This window comes from Cajanus cajan, chromosome 11 (genome assembly GCF_000230855.2).
Source record: "Cajanus cajan strain Asha chromosome 11, NIPB_CcT2T_4, whole genome shotgun sequence".
Classification (NCBI taxonomy): Eukaryota; Viridiplantae; Streptophyta; class Magnoliopsida; order Fabales; family Fabaceae; genus Cajanus; species Cajanus cajan.
This window is the reverse complement of record NC_138527.1, coordinates 46,847,970-46,871,012: the sequence shown is the minus strand read 5'-3', so window position 1 is coordinate 46,871,012 and position 23,043 is coordinate 46,847,970. Positions and strand designations below refer to the sequence as shown.

Genomic DNA, 23,043 nt, shown 5'->3' with positions numbered 1-23,043 from the left:
ATAAATTTTTTTAGTTAAGAGACTTAATTAAAATTTTTCAAAAAAATCATAGAATAAATAATGTATTAAACCTTTAATCGAAAATAACATGTTTTATTACATCAAAGAAAAAAAATATTAACAAATTTAAAATAGATATATTATATTTTTTTATTTAATTTACTTTTATACTATCATTTATTATAAAGTATTATATAGATAACTTTAAAGACCAAAAGTAATAAATCTTCAAATTAAAAGGGTAAAAATAAGAGAGAGAAAAATTGAAAAATCATAAACAAACTTAAAAATTTATTGAAGAATCAAAAACATATTTTACCCTTTTATAAATATAATACATAAAAAAATTAACAATAAAAATAACAAGATATTATAATTGTATCACTGTATATTTTAATATATTTTTTTGTGTGCTCACTTGCATCCATTCTTGAGATACCTTTTTATTTTACTTGTATAAAATTGAAAACTTCATCATTATAAAAAACAATAAAGACTAAAAGAATTAAAAATATTACAAACATAAGGATTAAAAAAATCTTCTTTAAATTATAAAAAGTAAAAAAGATAAATACATATGATAAAAAAATCTATTTTAAACTATAAAAAATAGAACTATAAAGAAAAAAAAAATATTTTAACCTTAATAAAAAATAAATTTTTTGAAAGGTAAAAATTTGTGCAATTAAAAATGCACTCATAATTAACTTACGACAATATCTCAAATATAATTACTTTTAAAAATAAAATACATGTAATGAAAAAAAAGTTATATTTTATTTATTTAATTAAATAAAGATATTTGTCAATGCATTAGTGGAAATGTAAAAATTTAATATTGTAAAAGTCTTGGGAGTGCCGTGACTGGATCCTGTCTTTCATGTACAAGAGAGGATTGTGTCTTTGTTTTTTCTTAAAACCTGAAAATTGAAATCGGTATCAATTTTTTGGTTATTATCACAGAAAATTTGGATTGGGACAATGTATGACCTATGCAAGTCCCCAAGATAAGAATCTAAAACACCAGAAAAATAAGAATAAGAATGAAGAGATATAATCAGCTGGACCACATTGCTCAGCCGACATCAAAATGTTTTATAACATATATATGCCTTTGTTTTTAAATTTCTTTGAACCCAAGCGTGTGGTTCAACGGTAGGGGTTGATCTATGCTTAAGCAAGGTCAGGGGTTCAAATCCTGCCTGTCTTTGATGCACGTTTGTTTTCATTTATTTATTCCTTTGCGTAGTTATGTTTATTTGTTTTGATTAGAAGACAAAATTATCAGTTTTATTTTTTTTTAATTATAATTTTTTAGATTTTAATGTAAATTTAAATATGTTATTTTTGTCAATTCTTTTACTTATGTGTACTTTATATATCATACCATACCAGAACCTTACTAAGCTACGAACAATTTCACCCGTTCAACTCAACTCAACGCAGTCCAAAAGGCAAGAACTCTATTTTTAAATACTCAACACGTTTGAAAATGTATTTCAGGATTGTGAACTTTATTACATTCTATATATTTTTCTAAAATGTAAAAAAAAACAGATTGTTAACAAAAAAAAATACATTTTTTTTATCATTTTTGGTACAGTTTTTCCTTTTATATTTCCGTTAAATAAAACAAAATTATTAACAAAATGGTACTATTTCAGATATTTTAACAAAGATTGATTTAACAAGGGTGTAATAATATTATCATTAAAAAAAATGCTAGTAGCACACTTTTATTTAATAATTTACTCTTTAAGTTTTCAATAAATTTTAATTAATAAAAATCAATATTTTAAGAAAAATGTGTTAAAAAGTATGTTACTAATACTTTTATATTATTAAACATTCCCTTAATATTCATTCATTTTGAATAACTTATATTTTAATTTGTGCTATATATGAGCATAATAAATATTTATTTTATATGATTAAAATTTATAATAAATAAATAATTTTGAATACATAAATTATATTATAATTAAAATTTATAATATATAAATATATTTGACATTTAAATTATACTTAATTTTGTAATGTAATTTATATTGCGATACAATATTATTTTAACTAGTAATATTTTATTTTAAAATATTTAAAATCAAATTAAAAATAAAGAAACTTTTTTGAAAGACATTATATGCAGTGAAAAATATTTAGTGGTAGAAATATAAAATTTTAATTTATTTAATATATTTGATATACACTAAAGCATAGTATAAGAACACATGACAAAAGTTTAAGTTATTAAAATAATTTTTTTTTTTTTTTTTGGAATTTGAACATTACAAACAAAACAATATTAAATTTATATGATAAATTTTTAATATTAGTTATCTTAATTAGTTTTTATTAATTATTTTAATATAGTAATGATTATGATAGTAAAAATACAGATAATAATGATAATAAAATAATAATAATAATTATTATTATTATAAATTAGAGTGATAATAATAATGATGAATTCTAGTTATCGGCCACAGTGGTAGGGAGCAGGTGGTGATGGTGCAACAACACTAATTATGTGATGGTATTTTTTGTCTTTTAAGTATTTTGTACTTGCAATAAAAAAAATTGTTCCATCATTTATTACGTAAACTTTTATTTTGTTTCTTTTAAAATTAAAAGTAAAAAAATTATACTGATGATGTTTAGTACAATAATTTTTAGCAAATAAATTCATACACTTAGTGGAATTGCACTAAAAATAGTGAACTAAGATAAATAATAAAATTGGATAACTCATAAATACAAAAACATGAAAAATATATAAGAATAATTTAGTTTTTAAATATAAGGTATTTATACAATTATCCAAAACTAATATCTCCTTGTATCGGTCAAGCACAAAACTGTTATCCAAGATGGTAATTTTGATACTAGGAACCAAAAAAAATTTCACTTCTAACAGCGGACGCAGCCAACAACTCCAACCTAGTCTTGATCTGCTCCAATACACAGTATGATCATAGAAGTCCATCCACATGGAAATAGAAGAGTAAGCTAGAGTTCAATAAACAACCATACAAGTATAGGAAAATACTATACTACTCATTCATTTAATCATCATCACAAACAACCACACAGTTCAACATAAAACCCAACTCATTCATACAACTTAGAAGCAACTTTAATGCAACAACAATAATATACAACTTAAAATTTAATACGTCGTCACACATATACAACTAGGAGATCTCCAACAACTGAGGTTGAGTAGTCTAGCTGGCATAAACCCTACCGAATCTAGCGTTTGACCTATCTTAACCAGGTCAGGTATAGGACATCGTTAGGAACTTCGAAGAGAACCAGGTATAGACAACAATAAGAGATTGCTCAGGTGTGCCACTTAGACTCGGAGGTCTAGTACTACTGTCAGGACAAAAGGGTTTGGGTATGAGCCTACCACAACCTTGGCTAGCATCACCAATCCACATATGGAGTTAGCCCACCCACTATCCTCCAAGTACCACGCACCCTTCAGTACCTAGTCAAAGACTACATCCCTAACTAGATACCTTACTCAAATTGGTCATTCAACCATGACATGGATTGACTACTTCCATGTGGGCCACACAGTACTAAGGGATTCAACTTTAAAATAACTTTCAACTTATCTCCTTAGTACTATGTATCTCAACATAGGACATATATCTTCACCATATGTCCCCAACTTTTCAACTTTACAACAATAGGCAGCTTTACAACTTTACGACAATAGATAACTTTACAACTTTACAATTATAGGCATCATAACAACTTTACAACTATAGCATCATAACAACTTTACAACAATAGACATCTTACAACGATAGACAACTTACAACAATACAACAATAGACATCTTACAACGATAGGCATCTTACAACAATACAACAATAGACATCTTATAACGATAGACAACTTACAACAATAGGCATCATATACCATCTTGACAACTTTCTATTCAACCATACAACTATATAACTTTAATAATTTTAACATGTAAACAACTTAATTCCATCAATTACGCAACATATAAACTTCATACAGTTAAAAAATGAACTCAGATTCAACAAGCAACGAATCAACGCGTCAAAATCATCAAAAACCTCATTTTTCCCAAAAATGAAGAATTTCTTTAATTAACCACTTCTCAAAGTCATATATCAATGGAGTTCCTAACTCTCCTGAAATTAAACAGCCTACATTCTAGTTTCCATCACCTGAAGATTGGTTCTAAAAAGCCAAGAATCTGAGAAGAAGAAGAAGAAATATCCTCTAAAGCTTGACTCTTGAACTTCAATCCTCCAAAAACAAGCTTTCTAGTATGAAATTCAAGAGAAGACAGAAGACATTAGTGATCTAGAGAAGAAGAAGAATCATACAGAGAAATTAGAGAGAGAAAGAAGTTCACAGACCTAGAGTCCTTCTCTCTATAACTTCTCTCTAAAACCTCTCATTCTCCTCAACTGCCCACAAGTCCTATTTATAGAAGTTCAGGAGTGGCCAGAACGACCCGTTTCAAAACTAGAACGGCCCGTTCTGCACCCCTTCATCATGTGCAAAAATCACATGCAGAACGGCCTGTTCTGAAACTAAAACAGCCTGTTCTAGGATTCATCTAGAATAGTCTGTCCTACATCCAGAACAGTTCGTTCTAGGGTTTGGAACGACTCATTCCAGTTTGGGAACGGCCTGTTCTGAGCTACTAAATCACCCATACTGAACTTTTGGGCCTTCTGAAATCACTTACTACGTTACATTGATCAAGTCTATCAAGTAAAAATTCATAGTTATTTTGAAGAAAGAATTTATTTTTTTAATGCCTTATCAATATTTTTTTTACTATGATAGATATGTTTTTTGAGTTTAATGATTATATACCGTAGAATTCTTCTATATTATTAATCAATTACAAATTATAGTATGTATAGTTTTTTAAAAGTTAATAAATTTATTATTATATAAGAAATTTATTTATTAGATGAATATTTATTATATGTTTACACTCTCGTATATTTTTACGTAATTATTATAAAATTTAATATATTTAATTCATTGTATGTAGTCCATTCGAGTTTTTCCCTTTTTAAGTTAAATGGTAGTAACGTCCAATAGAGGTAAAGTTATACTGTTTTCTTACTTTTACCATTCATTCCAAATAAAATCTTGGGATGCTTGTGAAAATACATTACAAGGAGAATAATGGAGGATAAATAATTAAGTTGTCCTTTATACATTATTGGATATAATGAACATCTCAGATAAAATAATAATAATAATAATAAATTTACTAAAGTTCTTTTTAAATATTAGTTTTCTCAACGAATTTTTGTTAAGTATTTCAATGTAATAATAATAGTGTTAATAATAATAATAATAATAATATATTATTGATAATTACAACAAAAATAACAGTGATGGTATGAATAGTGAGAGACGGTAGTGATAAGAATGAAAAAAATTGAACCAAAGCGGAAAATCCAAAATTGAAGCGAAACTATTTATAAAAATGGAACTATTTTGAAGCAGCCATCCTTTGAAGAAAGCGTAATATCTCACTTGTCTAGTTCCACCACATCCAAAATGTATCACTGATTCACCCAAATTCAATTCAAATACTTTGTAAAAATGGTTCCGTTCGTGTTTATTTTTTATTTTTAAAAATAAACCATATATAAATATAAAGGGATAATTGAAATGCATTGGACTTTTCATTTTAAAAAATCTACGCTGTTTCTTTTTTTTTTTTTTTTTTTTTTTATAAAAACACTATTTTTCACTTTATGAAAAAACAGTTCGATTAATCAAACTGTTTTTATAAAATAGTCTGATCCTCGATTTGATTTGTGAAAAATCATGAGCAATCTTAGTTTCGTGGTGTAATGATAGTATGAAATGACTCTGTGTGTGTTTTTTCTCTCGGATATTTTGTAAATAAGAGAAAAAATTGTCTGAATATAAAAAATAAAGTCATTTTAATTTTATCCCATTTGTCTTATCTCATATTCTTCATATAAATCAAATGTAGAATAATTATATTTACTTGATTAAATACCATAATTTTTAACAAATTAAACAAATCTTGTGTCGACTAACGTCGTTATAATTTTTTAAAAAAAATCAGGTACCAAAAAAAAAAGTAATCTCACGAAACCTATTGTCAAATAAAAAAATGATAGTTATTATATAAACAAAAAGAATTTAAATTTGTTACAATATAATATATAAATTTTATTATTAGAATAGATATATATTTGTAGGTAATTATTATAAAATCCAATATATTTATACGTTTATAGATGAGTGTATAAAGAACATATGATTGGTAAGAAAAGTATAACAAGGTAACTAGAATTGTTTGATGAGAAGTGAGAAGCGAAAGCAAGGAAGATGATGATGGAGGGATATTTCCGTATCAACAAGGACGGAGCCAAGGGGGGACCTACGGGTGCCACGGCCCCCCCAACAATTTTAATTTTTTTTTATATACATATATATTACTATATGGCACCCCCTATTTTTAATATAAACTCATATGTATAATTAAATGAATAACCCAAATTTATTTTTTTATTCAACTTTTGGACTTCTGGTACGGCCTGCTATGTGGTATCACTTTGGAATTTTTTTTTTTTTAAAAAAATGTAGCGCCTCATTTGATCATTCCAATTCTCGGCCCCCCAGTATTGAAATCCTGGCTCCGTCCCTGCGTATCAATGATGGCTCTAACGTTCCTAAAGTGGCGGACATGACAAGGGATGGTTATGGTTCCTTTTTGATCGAAGCCGTACTCTTCCTCTGCCTCCTTGAGAAGCTGCATGAAGAGTGGGTGGTTGAAGTACATGACCGGCACCACAAACCTTTCTTGCTCTTCTCCTTCTCCCACCTTTATTGCCAAACACCCTTTCGGCACTCCCACCAACCCTTGCTTCTTCACATTACCCGTCACTGCAAAACAAAACACAAGTTGTGGAAGGAGATGGAAGCGTTAGACATGCCTCACACACAAAACAAAACAATCAAGGACAAATTATTTAATAAAATTTCCATTATTATTGAATAATGTGTTATTGCATTATTTAATTATTTCCATCCTACAAATTATGTCCAAATTATTTTATATAAAACATTAGTTTGCTATACAATAATAATTTTTAACATTAAACATACTGTTCAGAATGTATTTAAAATCTTATATACCAAAACTAAAATTGTAAATTTAGATTCAATTTCAACTTAGTGCCATTATATTACCATAGGGTATATTTAACAGGACAAATGGGTTTAAAATTTTATTTAATATAAAATCATTTAAAATTCTATATAATTTGTTGACTCAAATCAGTTCATTTTAAAATAATGTAAAAAATACTTATATTTTAAAACATTAAAGGTCGAATTTAGATTATTTTTATACTATTTTTTTAAATGCCTCATTTTCCAGCACCCCTACATGCTAGCGTATTTCCCTGATGCTATGGGACTGTCTCATATGAGATTATAGTTTTGTTCTGTTTCTTTAATTTCCTCATGAATAAAAAAAAAACATTAAAAAAATATATAAAAAAATACTGAATTGCGTAATTTTTTTTAAAAAAATATTCATAAAAAGTAAAATAGAAAATAAAGGTATTCATATTGGGCTGAGTTTCACTTTCACCTATTTGAGTTAGCGACCCTGCCTTTATTTATGATGGAGTTTCAGTTTTTTTATATTTAGTTATTAGAACCAAACTATATATTTTTTTCAATTTTAATTTGGATCCATGAAAGTTAACATGATTCATGCATCAAATTAGACCTGAAGTCACCCAAATATATATATGTGCCAAGGGCCCGAGAGATACTGTTTTTTATATTAAAGAATTTGAACATTAAAAAAGGAAGAAAAAAAATTAGTATGAATAGGGATGAAGAGAGATTGGTTTGACTCAGATTTAAAGTAAAATAAAGTTCAAATTGTCTACATTTAATTAGGTTGATTTAGTCTACTTAAAAAATTGTACAACCATTTTTTTAGAGTAAAATTTTCAACCAATTCGAATCAGACAAATCAAATACAAATTGAATTGATATAGTGTAGCTTTTTTAAATAAAAAAAAAAACTAATTAAGGTAATGCGATTTATTTAGTAAACCAACATCTTCTAAGATTTTTTTTTTTACTGAAAATATGCTTTTTTTTTTCATATACAGAAACTTAAGAATTGAAAACAACCACATATTTAAGGTACAGTAATTATCTACACCAAATTAATATTGAATTGGATTAAAAGATCAATTAATTTAGATCAAAGTATATATTGGCCATAATTACATTAATTAATATAATTGTGTTTTTATGAATTAAAACCAAAAAAAAAAATCAACAATGGATGAAGTGTTGTTATGTAGCATATACATGTGGTAAAACTTTCAATATTATATATATATATATATATATATATATATATATATATATATATATATATATATATTAATTTTTGATTGCTATAAACTACAAATATTTTTATTCTTTAACCTTTTTAGACAGTAAATCAATTATTTTCAAGTAATAATATTATTTTAATATATAACAATTTTTAATAATTTTTTATATATCTTATTAAATTTTTATCTTAATTATATATGTATAACTATCGGCATTTAATAATACTTGACGAGAATGTCAAAATGAACTAAAAATATCAGATTAAAAGTCGAAACTAGATCCAAATACTAAATAAATATAAAAGTACAACTTATTTAAATCTCATTTCTCTCTTTTAATTTATTATATTATTAAGGAAAAGTTAATAAGTTTAAATTTTAAGATATGATTTTATTGTGTTAAATAACGCAATCCTGTTTGTTATATATTATTCATTTTCTTAATTAAAGGGGTTTTTAACTTAAAAAATCGTAAAATATGGAAATTAAGCTCGTTATGTTTGTAACATAAATTAGTGAATATTTCCCATATTGATTAAGTAATTTTAATTTAATATTTTTCAAAAAATAAAAGTTAAAATAAACGGTTAAATAAGCTTTTCATTTCTTGATCTTTTAAAATTTTGATTTTTCATTCTTCTTAAAAAAAATTTCAACTTTAATTCTTAATTTCTCATTAATTCTCTAACACATAAATTACTCAATAGAGTTAAATGTCTTTTATTAAGTGATGATATGTGTTAATAAGTTATTATTGATTCAACTATTGATACTCACATGTTTGTCTACGCTTTGTCATATAATACATGTAATTTTTTATTATAATGGTGAAGATTTATTTTTTTATTTTTTGTTTAAAAAAAGAATATCTGACCATGAATATAACAATTCGATAGGTTACTACTTTTAGTATAGCTCACTTACTACATAGTGGAATACTAAATCTGTAATCGACTACTCTAAGATTGTCATGCAATAGTTACATGGTCATTTTATGTTATATATATATATATATATATATATATATATATATATATATATATATATGTGTGTGTGTGTGTGTGTGTGTGTGTGTGTGTATGGGATATAAAACATAATCAACTAAAAATATAAATCTCCTTAGGAACTACATATGTACTTGTACACATATATCATCTACATAAACTATACAACTATATACATAATATCCATAAACATCGGTTAGGCATTTATACAATGACTATATTAGAGCGACATCACTAAAATTGGACCATTAATCTCATAACCCTCCATTAGTTGAATAAACTATTATGCTAATCTTATTTCATTTTCATATAAAGTATGATCATTATGGTTCGAATTACAATAAAAAGAAAACATAAGATTGTGAAAGAATCAACATAATATCCACACACTAGTGCAAAAGAGGTATTTTACGTATGTTATTTTAAGGTTTTTACGTCGGAAAAACGTCCGACGTCAATGTAGGAGACGTAAATTTACGTCAATTTTAAAAGCCGACGTAATATTATGTCAGAGATTTTTGAACACCGACGTAAAAAAGTTGTAGACCCAAAAAAGTTACAGAACGGGTCGTTTCAGATGAAGAAGAAGAAATATTAAATTTTTATTTAAAAAATATACAAGAAAAAATGTGTAACTGTTGACATATGTACATACCCTAGAGATGGACGAAAAAGTAGCGGCATGGTTCCTTGAGACTTGCATAAACTGTATCTCCCACAGCCTAGCAGCAAGCTTCCTCGTAGAAACCTTAGTGCTTTTCTTTAAACCTTTCCCAAGAATTCACAGGGGAACTGCAACTGCTATCACAAGACCTTCGACCAAGGGTGTTAGTGAGCCCTGAATTTGTATGTTTAGAACCCTCGTCAAAAATCGCACGACAAACAAAAACGTTTTTATGTTATGTACAAATGACGCGCGCGAAGAAAAGGAAATGATTGAGGGAAAATAAAAAACTCTTTTACGTCGGACTACATAGGAGCTGACATAAATTTAACAATCTATGTCAGATGTAGCTAATGTTCGATGTAGATTATTAAATTTACGTCGGCCTCTATGTAGTCCGATGTAAAAAAGTTTGCTTTATTTTTAAAATTGTTACCGCATTTTTTTTACGTCGGATATGTTTACATCCAACAAGAAAACGTAGACGTAAATTCTTACTTTTGCACTAGTGACAACAAAATGTGCAACTATACAATATAGACAATATAGTCAACATTCAATGCAACACTACTTAACAACTTTTAACTTATCAATAACATCATCTTATAAACAACACAACCAACATTATTATCATTTTATGAACATTAAAAAGAACAAAATGTTTTTTCTGTAAAAACTAAAAAAATATTTAATTTTTTTAAAATTACATTTACCAAAGTGACTAATATTGGCTGCCATTCTTAGCCACATGAAAACCAACTTCTAGAACAATGAATATAACATTTTTACCGTTCACTTTATTAATAATTAATTATTTTATCCAATATTTATCTCTTTTGTTGTTATGTTCTCTTTATTTTATGTACAGATTTATATTTTCATAATATTATAGTTATTATGTGTTAGTTTTTGCAAATAGAAACAGAAATACTTTTATAATATTATGCGTTAGACTCATTTTTCTCATAATATTAAATTTATTTTTTACATGGTATATTTTTAAAATAAGTCAAAATATGTATTATATATAAAGATAAAACATATTTATAATAAAATATTAGCTCTAAACTTTTTAACCAAATGAAATAGACACACAAAATAAAAAATTGTTCTTTCTTATCAGAAAAGTCTGATAAAGGATTATTTTTTACAAGGATTGAGCTCATATGAAAAAATAATAAATTAAATTACTTAAATCATGTGAAAGTAGTATATAATTAAATGATAGTATTGAAATTTTAATAAATTCAATAATCATAAATTTAAATTAAACCCATGGTTTATCAATATATCGATCAATACTTAATTACTTTTGTGATAATTATTCCTCCCACATGACATGTATGAATTGAAAAGGAAATTCTGGATAGTTATAACCCATTAGAAGATAGTAACATGTTTGGGAAAAAAGAAATAATGAATGATTAATATTAGTTCATTAAGAATCTATCTAATAATAAGTCATAGAGGTCGGTCAAAGGAACTAGGATTCCTCTTCCCTCTCCCCATCTTTTTATAAAAGATATATTCGTGAACTGAGGCTCAATGTTAAAAGGAAGAAAATGTCAAATTAAACGTTAGAACTGTTAAATTAAAAAAAAATAAGAATATTAAAAAAAAGAGAGAGGTAAATTTATAAATAAAAAAAAAGAGTTGTATATTTGACGTTGGGGCTGTATCTAATTCCCGGTAGCAGGGCCAATGATGTTTTGCACTATCAATATATTTTTTGTTAAGGAGGGCCAAGGACACAAAATAAAAAGATTTCTTTATACTTGAGTGCTTGATTGATTACGATGATTAGTTATTATGTATTCTTAGGTTAGCGTGTAGCAGACAGAAGAAAATGGCAGGAATGAGGACAGATGCAAAGTCAAGAAAAAGTGAACCCGGAGGGAGGGAGCCATACGCGAAACTAAAGTTGTACCTAGATAACTCATTCTATATTTACTTATAAGTTGCTTTATTCAAAATACAAATAGTTCATCAACACCAAACCTTTTTCATTTCAAACTAACGTCGGGGAATTCAAAATTTGTCTGTGGGTGGGTAGGGATGATTGATAGATACTATATAGTTTGTAATTAATTAATGAAATAGAAATGGTTAACTAACATTTTTTTTCCAGATTAAAAAAAATGTTTTTTTGGGTTCAACTTCATTTTTTAATGAAGATATAATATTGATAGTTAATTGTCTCATCAATTATTAAATTTATTTATTTATTTTTAAAAGAAATTGCTTATTTTAAAAAGGGTTGGACTCCATTCACTAAATGATTAAATCACCATTTCACATTGGAAATTTTTTATTTTTTGGTCAAGATTGGAAGGATGTGCTGGCTTGTGGGCTGAAAACAATACTAAGCCCAAGCCCAATTGAATGGCTGATCTCTCACTCTCTCTCTCCCTCGTTCTCTTGATTTCTGGAACCAATGTAGCACATAATGGTGGCCCAAACCCATATACATCAACTTTTTATCCCCGTTACCTTTGAAGGTCTTGGTGATCGATGAATTGCCCAGTTCCTAACGGCGAAACAATGCGTAAAACTCACGTAGAAAACACATCAAATTTATTTTTATAACAAAGTAGATTTACTTAAAATCTGTAACAGGAGTGGTTTATATTAGTGTGTCTTGACTCGAGTTTATAGGAAGCAAAAAATATTTTGGTTTGGTGGGCCAGTGTTATATCGCTAATTATTTATGATCCTGGAAATTTTGCTATAACCACTTGTCTTTTGGCGCAAGTTGATCCTGTATATTCATTCATTTCGATCCCTCTCACAAGAAACAATGACGTACGTTCAAATCAAATTTATCCTCAACAAGGGAAAGGAAGAAAAACACGAACATGCGTGAAAATATACTAAAAAAGTAAAAAAGACATAGAATTGCACGCAAGAAACATGAATTGTATAGATGATGGAGTTGGATCAGCATAAGCTAAAGATCCATCGACGAAGAGAGAAAGAGGTATGGAGACTAATGGATCAGAGGGTGAAGCAGGCAAGGAGGGATTTGTCCTTATGAATCAAATGTTGAACGTACTTAAACTGTGCCACTTGACAAGGTATGGTGATGGTTCCCTTTTGTGCAAAACCATATTCTTCCTCGGCCTCCTTCAAAAGCTGAACAAAGAGTGGGTGGTTGAGGTAATTGATGGGTACCCTTATTTTCTGTTGCTCTTCGCCTTCACCCACTTTGATTTTCAAGCACCCTTTTCGTATATCTTTGCTCACCATTGGGGCTGGGCTGAACATATCTGAAGCAAATTAAGCTACTATAAAATTCTATATATCTATTCAAATGGTTTAGGAGAGATGGATAAAAAGGAAAATATGGGGAATTAAATAGGTCAATTCATGGAGGTTGGACTGGTCATTTCGAATAATTCATTCATTCGTAAAACTAAACTACCTATACTGCTATAGTATAGGTCCACCATTTTATTCTATGTACTGTCACTTGGAAACTCAACTTGTTCAAAACTGGGCGTGCCTCAGCCTCACTCATGTAATAAGGAGCCAAAGGTCAAAAGTATTAGTCCTATCTTATATATTATAACAAAAAAAATAACGACTTTACTCGTATTAAAAAAAATTAATTATTTACATTCAATTTTATTATTTTTATAAGATTTTTCTTAATTTTTTTTTTATAAATATAAAAAGAAATAATACAATTAAAAGATCTTGTGTTAAAAGAGGGATATTCTAGAAAAAATATCATTAAATGACATAAAAATATTTAAATTTATTTATATTTTAAAAAAATTTCTTATAATCAAAAACAGAGAGAATGTTATCACTCACAGTTGCTATTTATTTGCTCGATCTTATCTTCCCACTAAAATAAGGTTATTACGTTGTCTAAATCTTATATTTTTACAACTATTTCTTTAATAATAAAAAGAAAGTGGAGTGAGAAAGAGAGAGGTGTCAGAAATTGACTTTTTTTTTCATATTGACTTTTAATGTTTAGTTATTGAGTTACGATCATTTGGCTAAAACATTATCTTAAGAGAATTATTAAGATAATATTACTTAAAAAAGTTATAATTGTCTTAATAGGTTAGAAACTTAGAATACAACAGTATTATTATATATATCGGGAGCGAATTCCATTAAATGCTTCGTGAATTAGGTGAAAATTAACATACAATATATGTGTGTGTGTGACTTCGTCCTTTTCTTGTCTTGATTTATTTTTTCACGCAATCAAAAACTACATATATGGATTGCATTTATAATATTTCAATAAAATCTATGAATTTCTGATTTTTTTTTACCACGGAAATTTATATATTTCTTGTAAAAATTAATATTTTGATTTATGCATATATACATAATTTATGTTTCGTTATGTCTATCATTCATTGTTGTGTTGGGTCGGATCTTAACTGAGTACTGGTGTAAGCCGGTTTTGATAATAGGCCCAAATATAATGGTGTATCCGTGTATGTACATTGTACACCTTTTTTAAGTGCACATTTTATTTTATTTTTCCAATTTTTTAAAATATAATTTTTAAATATTTTCTTTTAAATTTTACAGTTTCAATGTTGAATTTAACACAGTCTTCTTCTTTTTCACACATCTTTTTATTTTTATTATTATTTTTTTTTAGTTTTTACACACATCATTTACCTTTCTCCCACTCTCCACCTATTTTGGTGGGTAATTTTTATACTTTTTATTTTTATATCACTCTCTTTCTTTCTTCCTTTTTAGTTTTCACGCTATTATTCTATCCCTTCTCTCTTTTACTCTTTTCAAAAATATATAAAAAAACATAATTTTAAAAATTTATTTTCCAGAATACTAATTTCATTATTTTGAAGTGTTTTCTATACTATTGAAATTAATGCGTTAAAAAGTATTTTTTAGAACAATAAATTCAATATTAAAGTTTTTGGAAGTATGAAACGGGAGAAAGTATTCGAAGAAAAAATGTGTGTTTGGTTTGATACTTTCAAAATTGTTGAGAAAGTCGAACATTTCTACCACAATGTCCTACACCAATTCTACGAGTTGAGTGCATGTGAAAACTGAAATAAATGAGAGAAAAAAAGAGTAATGTAAAAATTTAAAGAATTAAAACTACTAATTAAAACAGCTGGAGAGTGAGAGGAGACAAAGAAGTGCTTCTGAAAATTGAAAATAGAAAGGAAAAAAAAAGTGTGGAAAAGAAGAAGAAAAAGTTGAAAATATAAAATTAAAAATTAAAAATTAAAGATATTGTATTTTTTTTTAAAAAAAATACAAGAAGTATACTTAAAAAAAAAAACATATATATCATCCAACCCCCCAACCCAGAAAAAAAGGAGGATTGTTTTTGGTAAAAAAAAGATTGTTGGTACCTCTGTAGCTCTTGTATCATTATTAGGCCGTTGCTATTTGTATCGCTGCTATTCACACCTTTGAAAAAAATAAAAATAAACAATGAATGACAAGTTAATGTCAAGACTGTATCACTTCATGCTTCAACAAGGAAAAAGACAATTGAGAGAATATATATATATATATATATATATATATATATATATATTAAAATTAATCAAAATTTTGCTCAATCGTTAGAGATAAAGTTATAAAGTGTTACTCAAACATAAAATTCGTGAAATTGAAGATACAAACATTAAACAAATTAATACTCCATATTCACAAGATTTTAATAGATCATACTGATTGCTTTGTTAATTTATTAAAAATTCTAAAATATAAATAATAATACATAGAAATCTGTGTATTTTATTTATTTATAAAATATACTTTTAAAATTAATATTATTAAATAAATTTAAAAATACCATATAATTTATTTAAAAGCTACAATGTTAAATTATTTTGTAAATATATAATTTAATATAAAATAGTAAAACAAATACGTTTTCCATCTTAAATCTTTATGCCTTTAAGATTAATATATATAACTTAAAAATATTTAATAAATATAAAATTTGACTAAAAAGTTCTTATGTAATATCTTTATATCTCATTCTATTGTCTCATTTTTTGTAAAAATCGAGTGAATAATTAATAGATAATGCCTATTAAACAAAAATATGATTAAAAAAATGAATTAAACTTGAAAATTCTAAAATATCCATTATTTTAGAGGAATAAAAAACTATAGACTAGAAAAAATGAATAATTTATTTATTAATTAATTAAGGAGGGGTTGAAATTAAGTCTGAATAAATTTCTGATGCTAACAATTACGTGCTTCGAATGCGATGCAGTCTAAAAGAGAAAACAAATGGACACCTGTACCGAAATGCTTGTCCCAAAAACATTAGACTCTGAATAAGGTACGACGTTAGACTGAGCAATGACACGCGTTGCGAAATTTTTATCATGCTTTGATCCAAATTCGTTCCTTCCACGCCATGAAAGAGAAACTCAAAACTCAAGGAGAAAAGAACGACGTAACCATGCTTTCACCACTGATATGTGGCTGCATACCATTCGTTTATTGTGACTGCTGACAAATTCACTGTCCCTTGGCAACTTATCTCATTGGACTTTTATTAAAACTAAGGAATTCTCATCTTTTAACAATGATGTTGATATTGATCGATGCAAATTTTCGATGCTCGAATGAAACATCAGCAGGTTGTTTCGGATGTGATTAATGATCCACCCTACCCAGCGGCTAATAATTAAGCTCAAAGCTTAATTTTAATTTCACACCTATTCACTTTAATTTGTTATAACAACTTTTATTAGTTTATAAATACTCATCATTATTTGTGCTTTATTTTTTTATAACATACAGTCTATCAGTAAATCCAAAATGAGGTAGTGTTGTTAATCAAACCGGGTGAGAAATTACTTAATAATTATAGGTGCTTTGTTTATTATGAACTCGGTTCTATGTCGTGTTAAATTTTTTTTAGAACAGTTTTAAACTTACTCTTAATATACAATGATATTGTATATTACAGGTAAAATCAAATTCAATGAGTCAAAAGAAGAACAATTCACTCCTTATATAAAGTTTTGATCATTACAAAATTTAACAAAAAAAATCTTCATCTACACGATAATGGATATATTCACATAGTTGTTATAAAAATATTGAGTTTAACGTAAACTAATAATTAATGAACCACATTAGAAATAACTTTTTCATAAAAATAAAAATATTTTAAAACTAAAAATATTGTTCTCAACTAAAAGAGCATGAATGCTCTAATATATAAGGAAGTAAGCAACAAATGCATATTTCATTTCCCCAAGCTGTATTATCTACACATTCTTACCTCCTGATGGCATGCTAAATTGAGAAAACAAAAAAAGCCGAGATACATGTAATGCTAAATGAAGAAGCTTCAAATTAAAAATTGTACAATCAACTTACCAAATTTGTATAAACAACATGTTAATCCATTACCTATTAAATAAGTTGTAACTATTATCGATCGCTACACATAATTATTTAAGATGTAATTGAATAACATAAATGTGTGTCATAGTAAAAACGTTACAATTATAAATTTGAATCATACAATTATACAGAAAAAAATTAAAGTTAATTAAAACATAGGACCACTTAAAAAAGTTATATTTGTTCTTTTAATATCAATTATTTAAATGTGATTTGAAAGCTTATATTTGTTGCTTAATTTTATGAATGATAATGATGAAGTTTCACTTGAGCGATAAGGCAAGCCACTAGATCCAAGCCAAGAGGGAAAATACGGCGCAAGTTTATTGCAGCCATAAAGTGGAAGGAAGAATTGAATGTGTAAGATTGACAAGGCACAGGTGGAAATTAAAGAGTACTAATATATTAAACCAGAACCATTGAACTTTGGGTATAAATTAAAGCAGGTTCATTCATGATAGGAATTCCCATAACTTGAAAAACCAATAAATTATAGTACTAAACCAGGCACTCACTTCCAAGCAGAATTTCCACGTCACGTAATTATGCAGCCAAAGATGTCAAATCATATGGAATATTCTCATTCATCAGAAGCAGACACGAGAAAGAGTAGGAGTAATAAGAAAAGAAGGTTCAATGATGAACAAATAAAATCATTGAAATCCATGTTTGAGAGAGACTCAAGGCTGGAACCGTCGAAGAAATTGCAGGTGGCAAAAGAGCTTGGTTTGCAACCAAGACAGGTTGCTATATGGTTTCAGAACAAGAGAGCTCGATGGAAGTCAAAGAAGCTTCAGCGAGACTACACCATACTTCGAGCCAATTATAACTCTTTGGCTTCCCACTTTGATCTTCTCAACAAGGAGCATCAAGCATTGCTAATTCAGGTATCCTTCCTCAGTTTCTATGTTAAACTAGCATATATAATTAATATCTCCGTCAATTAAAAATGTACAGTACGACTATTAAAATTAAATTTAGAGATATTTTGAAGGACTAAAAATACATTTGATACATGGTTATATACAATGAAATTTGAACAGTTGCAGGAGCTGAATGATGAAATACACAAGTCACTAGAACATGCTGAAAGTTGTACAACAGGAAAGAAGATGGAGAGTGAGAGAGAAAATGGAGACATGATGAAAAGTGAACAAGAGGTAAAGCAGTCAAAAAGATCAGAAGACAATATTGTTGGTAGTGTTAACGTTCTCTCTGAGGATGACAGCGGCATAAAGGCAGAACAACACTTTGGAGTGGAAGATGAACCTGCCGCTGTGAATGTTGTTCACCATGCTATTGCTGCTGAGGATTGGTGTGTGTTTGACTATGATGATATCTTAGGCCAATCAACCAGCTCCGATTATCAATGGTGGGACTTCTACTCCTGAATCAACCAAATAATTAAGTGCATGTGTGTGTCATTATGAAATACCAGAAATTCAATAATTCTCCTTGGAAAAGAAAAAATAATAAATAATTACTCCCTCCCTTTTTTATTTATAATTGTTTTGCTATTATTTTTTTTTATTATTATCATTTTTTTAAAATCAATGAGTTATTAAATTTTTTTTTATTTTTATCTTTAATAATTAATATATATTTATTGAATAATGTGTTTATTTATTTTTTAATATATTTATTTCTTCTTTAATCACTTAAAAGGTATTATAACAAGAAAATAAGTAATAAATATTTTTAAAAATTAAAATATCAATCATTTTTTTAATTCTTATGCATAATCTTAAATGTCAAACAAAAAAAAAATAGAGGAAGTATTTTTCCCTTTGAAAATAAACCTGGCAGCTCAATTATAATCACAAAATTTTATTGAAAAAACATACCAGGAATTATCAATAAAATCTCGAATGCTAGTAATTATTGAAGCTCTACGTTCGTTAATTTTATTTTCCCAATGACTATTTGTAAAATAAGAATACCACAGCTAGCTAGCTGCAAGGTTATAGGACGTGCCTCGTCCTTTTTATTGAATGAACAGAGACTGTAAAAATAATATTTAAATGTTTTTAACTGCTTAAAAAATTAATTATTTAATAATTTATATATTTTGTTACTCAATATTTTTTTATGCGTAGTTCTTTACTTTTGTTAACGTAGTAGTCAGGGTGTGAGTGTGAGGAGAAGTTTGGATTATTGATAAAGTCTCATTGTTATTGTACCAAAAATAATAATAGTGTTTGGCCCAATTATTTTGGGCTTTTTTTTTAATGCTTTATTTTTGGGTATATTTAATGCTTTATTTAGATATATGAAAGAAAATAAGAGATAAGTATAATTAAAAAAATTGTATTTTTTACATAGATAGATTAGAAACGACAAAAAATAAGTAAAAAAGTGTAATAAAAAAAATTGAGAGAAATGAAGAAAAAAATACGAAGGAGTTTTGTTTTGAAACTTTCACACCGAATTTTTTTTTTTTGGTAATTTAAAAAAATAAAAGAGAATTTTTATGATGAAGACAAAAAAATGTTTTAGTTTGCTCTACCGAGATTTGTGAAAGGAAAATACCATGTGGCACACCGCGATCATGATTTTAGCCTTAACGTCAAAATATGTATCTCCCTTGTTACATATGGGAAGAATTACTGCACTTGGAGATCGAGGTTAAGCTACATTTTTGGGGCTAAAGCCTCTTGTGGACAATTATATTCTATTTTGGTTAACCACAATGTAATTTTACTTCTCAACTAAACATGATTTACTAATCATGAATGTAGCTTAACTTTTTTTTTGCTACTAGTAGTGTTGACTTAGGTGAACACTATTATAGTTTTGGACTACGTCAATGTTGTTTGATAGAGTGTTGTGGATAAAAGTGTCATTTTAAATAATTTATTTTTACTGATTTACTCTTTTACTCATTTAAATATGTAAAAATATTTTTTTTAAAATTTATTTTCATTTCATCCAAAAATAAAAATATATATCTATGTTAGTATAATTTTTTTTTGCCTTTTTTCTCTTGTTGATTTTCTTCTACTTCTTTCTGGAGTTGTAGCAACCTCGGTCGCGACGGGATGGCGAAAAATAAATTAAAAAAGAAGAGTCGCCACCAATGTTATTTTTACGAAAAAACATTGGAAAAATCATTAAGTAAAAAATAGTCTACGAAAACCAAATTTTTGGGTTCGGGAGTCGATTACGTGTGAGAAAGGTATTAGTACCTCACAACGTTCGTCCTAAGACGATTACCTTTAATTAATAAAACTAATTATTAATAATTTATAAAATATTTATCTCACTAAAATGATCAAATATATTTTATTTAACTAAATTATCATTGTATATATATATAAAAAAAAGTTAAAATTATTATTGTTATATAAAAAGGAAAATAATATTTTTTATTTTTTGACTCGACAATATTTATTTCTTGCTCCTACGTATCTTCATGAAGAATCAGAGTCACGTAGTTCTTTATAGAAAATGTTTGTGTGTTGATATTTTTTAATTAAATTTTATTTTTTTTAAATATAGAATTCTTGAAATGTCTCAGCTCATTCACCCTAAAAATATAAAATTGACTAAGGTGTACACCAAAGTCAATTATAAAATTTTAATTATAATTATTACCAGAGATATTATGATGTTAAAAAATTTATTGATTGAACATTTTTGTTTTTGGAAAAAAAATTTAAAGATAAGCTGTCACAACTTGTACTTTAAATTCAAAGGTTAAAAAGATGTCACATCTAATTAACCATTCTTCCAATAAAATTTTTACTATAATAACTTTGAAAACTTATGTGGAATATTGTAGTAATATTTTTTTATATTTAATTATATCTTAAATTTAGATAAAAAGTATTTTAGATAACAAATTGTCACAACTTGCATCTTTAAGCTTTAGAATTAAAAGAATGTCACATTCTAATAATTTTTTTTTTGAAATAATAAATATCATTAATATAAATGTTAAAGGAGAATCTCGTAGTTATTAATATTATTATTATTATAACAGTAACTATTGATATTATTACTATTATTATAATTATAATTATTCATATTATTATAACTATTATTATTATTTGAATCCGTTTCAACAACGTAGCAGCAAAAGCCAAAGTAAAAGGCAAAGAAATAGGAAGAAGGGTACTGCATGCAGTCACATCCCAACTTATTGCTCATGAAGAAATAGATACTAGAGACATAAATATATATTAAAAATAAGGGGTAAAATAAGTTGAAATGCTATCAAATATATATGTACGTGGGAAGATATTTTGAACGGTGAAAATAAAACAAAATAATCAAGAAGAAAAGAAAGATGACACCTGTAGAGCTTGTAATGCCATTTTAGCTTCGCATGACGTGGTTGGTAAACAATGAATGGTTGTGGAAAAGTTCGATGAAGTACTAATATGAAGCAAACCAACAGCCATGGGTCACAGTGAAGACTAGAGACTTTAGAACACTTTCGGTTTCATGATTCACATGCAAAAACAACGAACCTTCGAGCCAAGATGTCTTTGACCAAATGCAGAAAATGAAAACGCAAGGGGCTGCCAGGTTCGGACGTGATGAATATGCATGGTATGTTTGGCAGTTTGATTTGAGATTCTAGTTCGCACATTAGTGTATACAAAAGTGTGTCAGTCATGGTAGATGAGTGGTGTATAGTGTTTTAGCTTGTGAAGAATAATGGCTAGCATACTCTTAGAATGATGAATGTTGTCGGGAAGAAGTGAGGGATTGTGCAGAGATTATGTAAGGAACAGAGAAATCATGGAAGCTTGAGTCATTTAGGTTGTCATTTACTTTGAAGGTGTTGGGTGGTCATGGTGGATCAAAACAAATGAACATGGCTGGTGCACTCAAAGCCATGAATGTGATGGAAGGAGGTCAATGTTGTTAGGCCACTTGCAAGTGTTCTTGTGTGTGAAAGAAAAGTCCCCCAAGGCTGTGCTTGAGTGCTGGTTATCAAGAATCCTCCCGTTGGCCTCGAGAGAATGACATGAAAAAGAAGTTCCCATAAAAAACTCCTGCGCCACCCTGCCTGAGCTTGCTTTTTTCAATCAAAAGCTGAAATAGCTATTTTTGTTTTTCTTGCAACTGCACGCATATCCTACGCAATAAATGCGTATCTATCACTTTACGTGTTGCGGATGAAAATCGGAAATCTTCTGCACATATTTCTTTTTGAATGATTATTGTTCATAAAATTCAAATTTAAACTTATTTTATTTTAATATTTTATTTGTATTAGTTATAACCTTTTTTATATATACTTTTTGTTATTATTTTAAAAACAAAATTAACATTTTTCGGACGAAATTGGATTACTAGAGTCAAACAAAGTGTTGGCGAATATTCTTTAAGTAAAATTGGGGGGACATAATTAGCTGGTTGCCTTATAAAAGACCATATCAACAATCACACTATAGGGACTTCAAATAAGATTCAAGATTCTAAAGAGGACTTGGCACTTCCTTCACATTTCAACTTCAATGGTCTTGTCCTGTCCTGTATGTCCTGTTCCTTCTTCTTTTTCCACATATATATATTTTTAAAAAATTTCTCAAACTATATATTTTAAATTTTGAAA

The 23,043-nt window shown here is 27.4% G+C and overlaps 1 protein-coding gene across 1 annotated transcript; it reads left to right on the top strand.

The window, feature by feature from the left end:
• The first annotated feature begins 17,925 nt into the window (after positions 1 to 17,925).
• LOC109797745 (homeobox-leucine zipper protein ATHB-12) lies at positions 17,926 to 18,983 on the top strand. Its single transcript, XM_020357870.3, has 2 exons — positions 17,926 to 18,364; positions 18,521 to 18,983. Exons 1-2 carry the CDS (start codon positions 18,023 to 18,025, stop codon positions 18,866 to 18,868), a joined length of 690 nt encoding a protein of 229 aa, XP_020213459.1. The 5' UTR covers positions 17,926 to 18,022; the 3' UTR covers positions 18,869 to 18,983.
• The last annotated feature ends 4,060 nt before the right edge of the window (positions 18,984 to 23,043 follow it).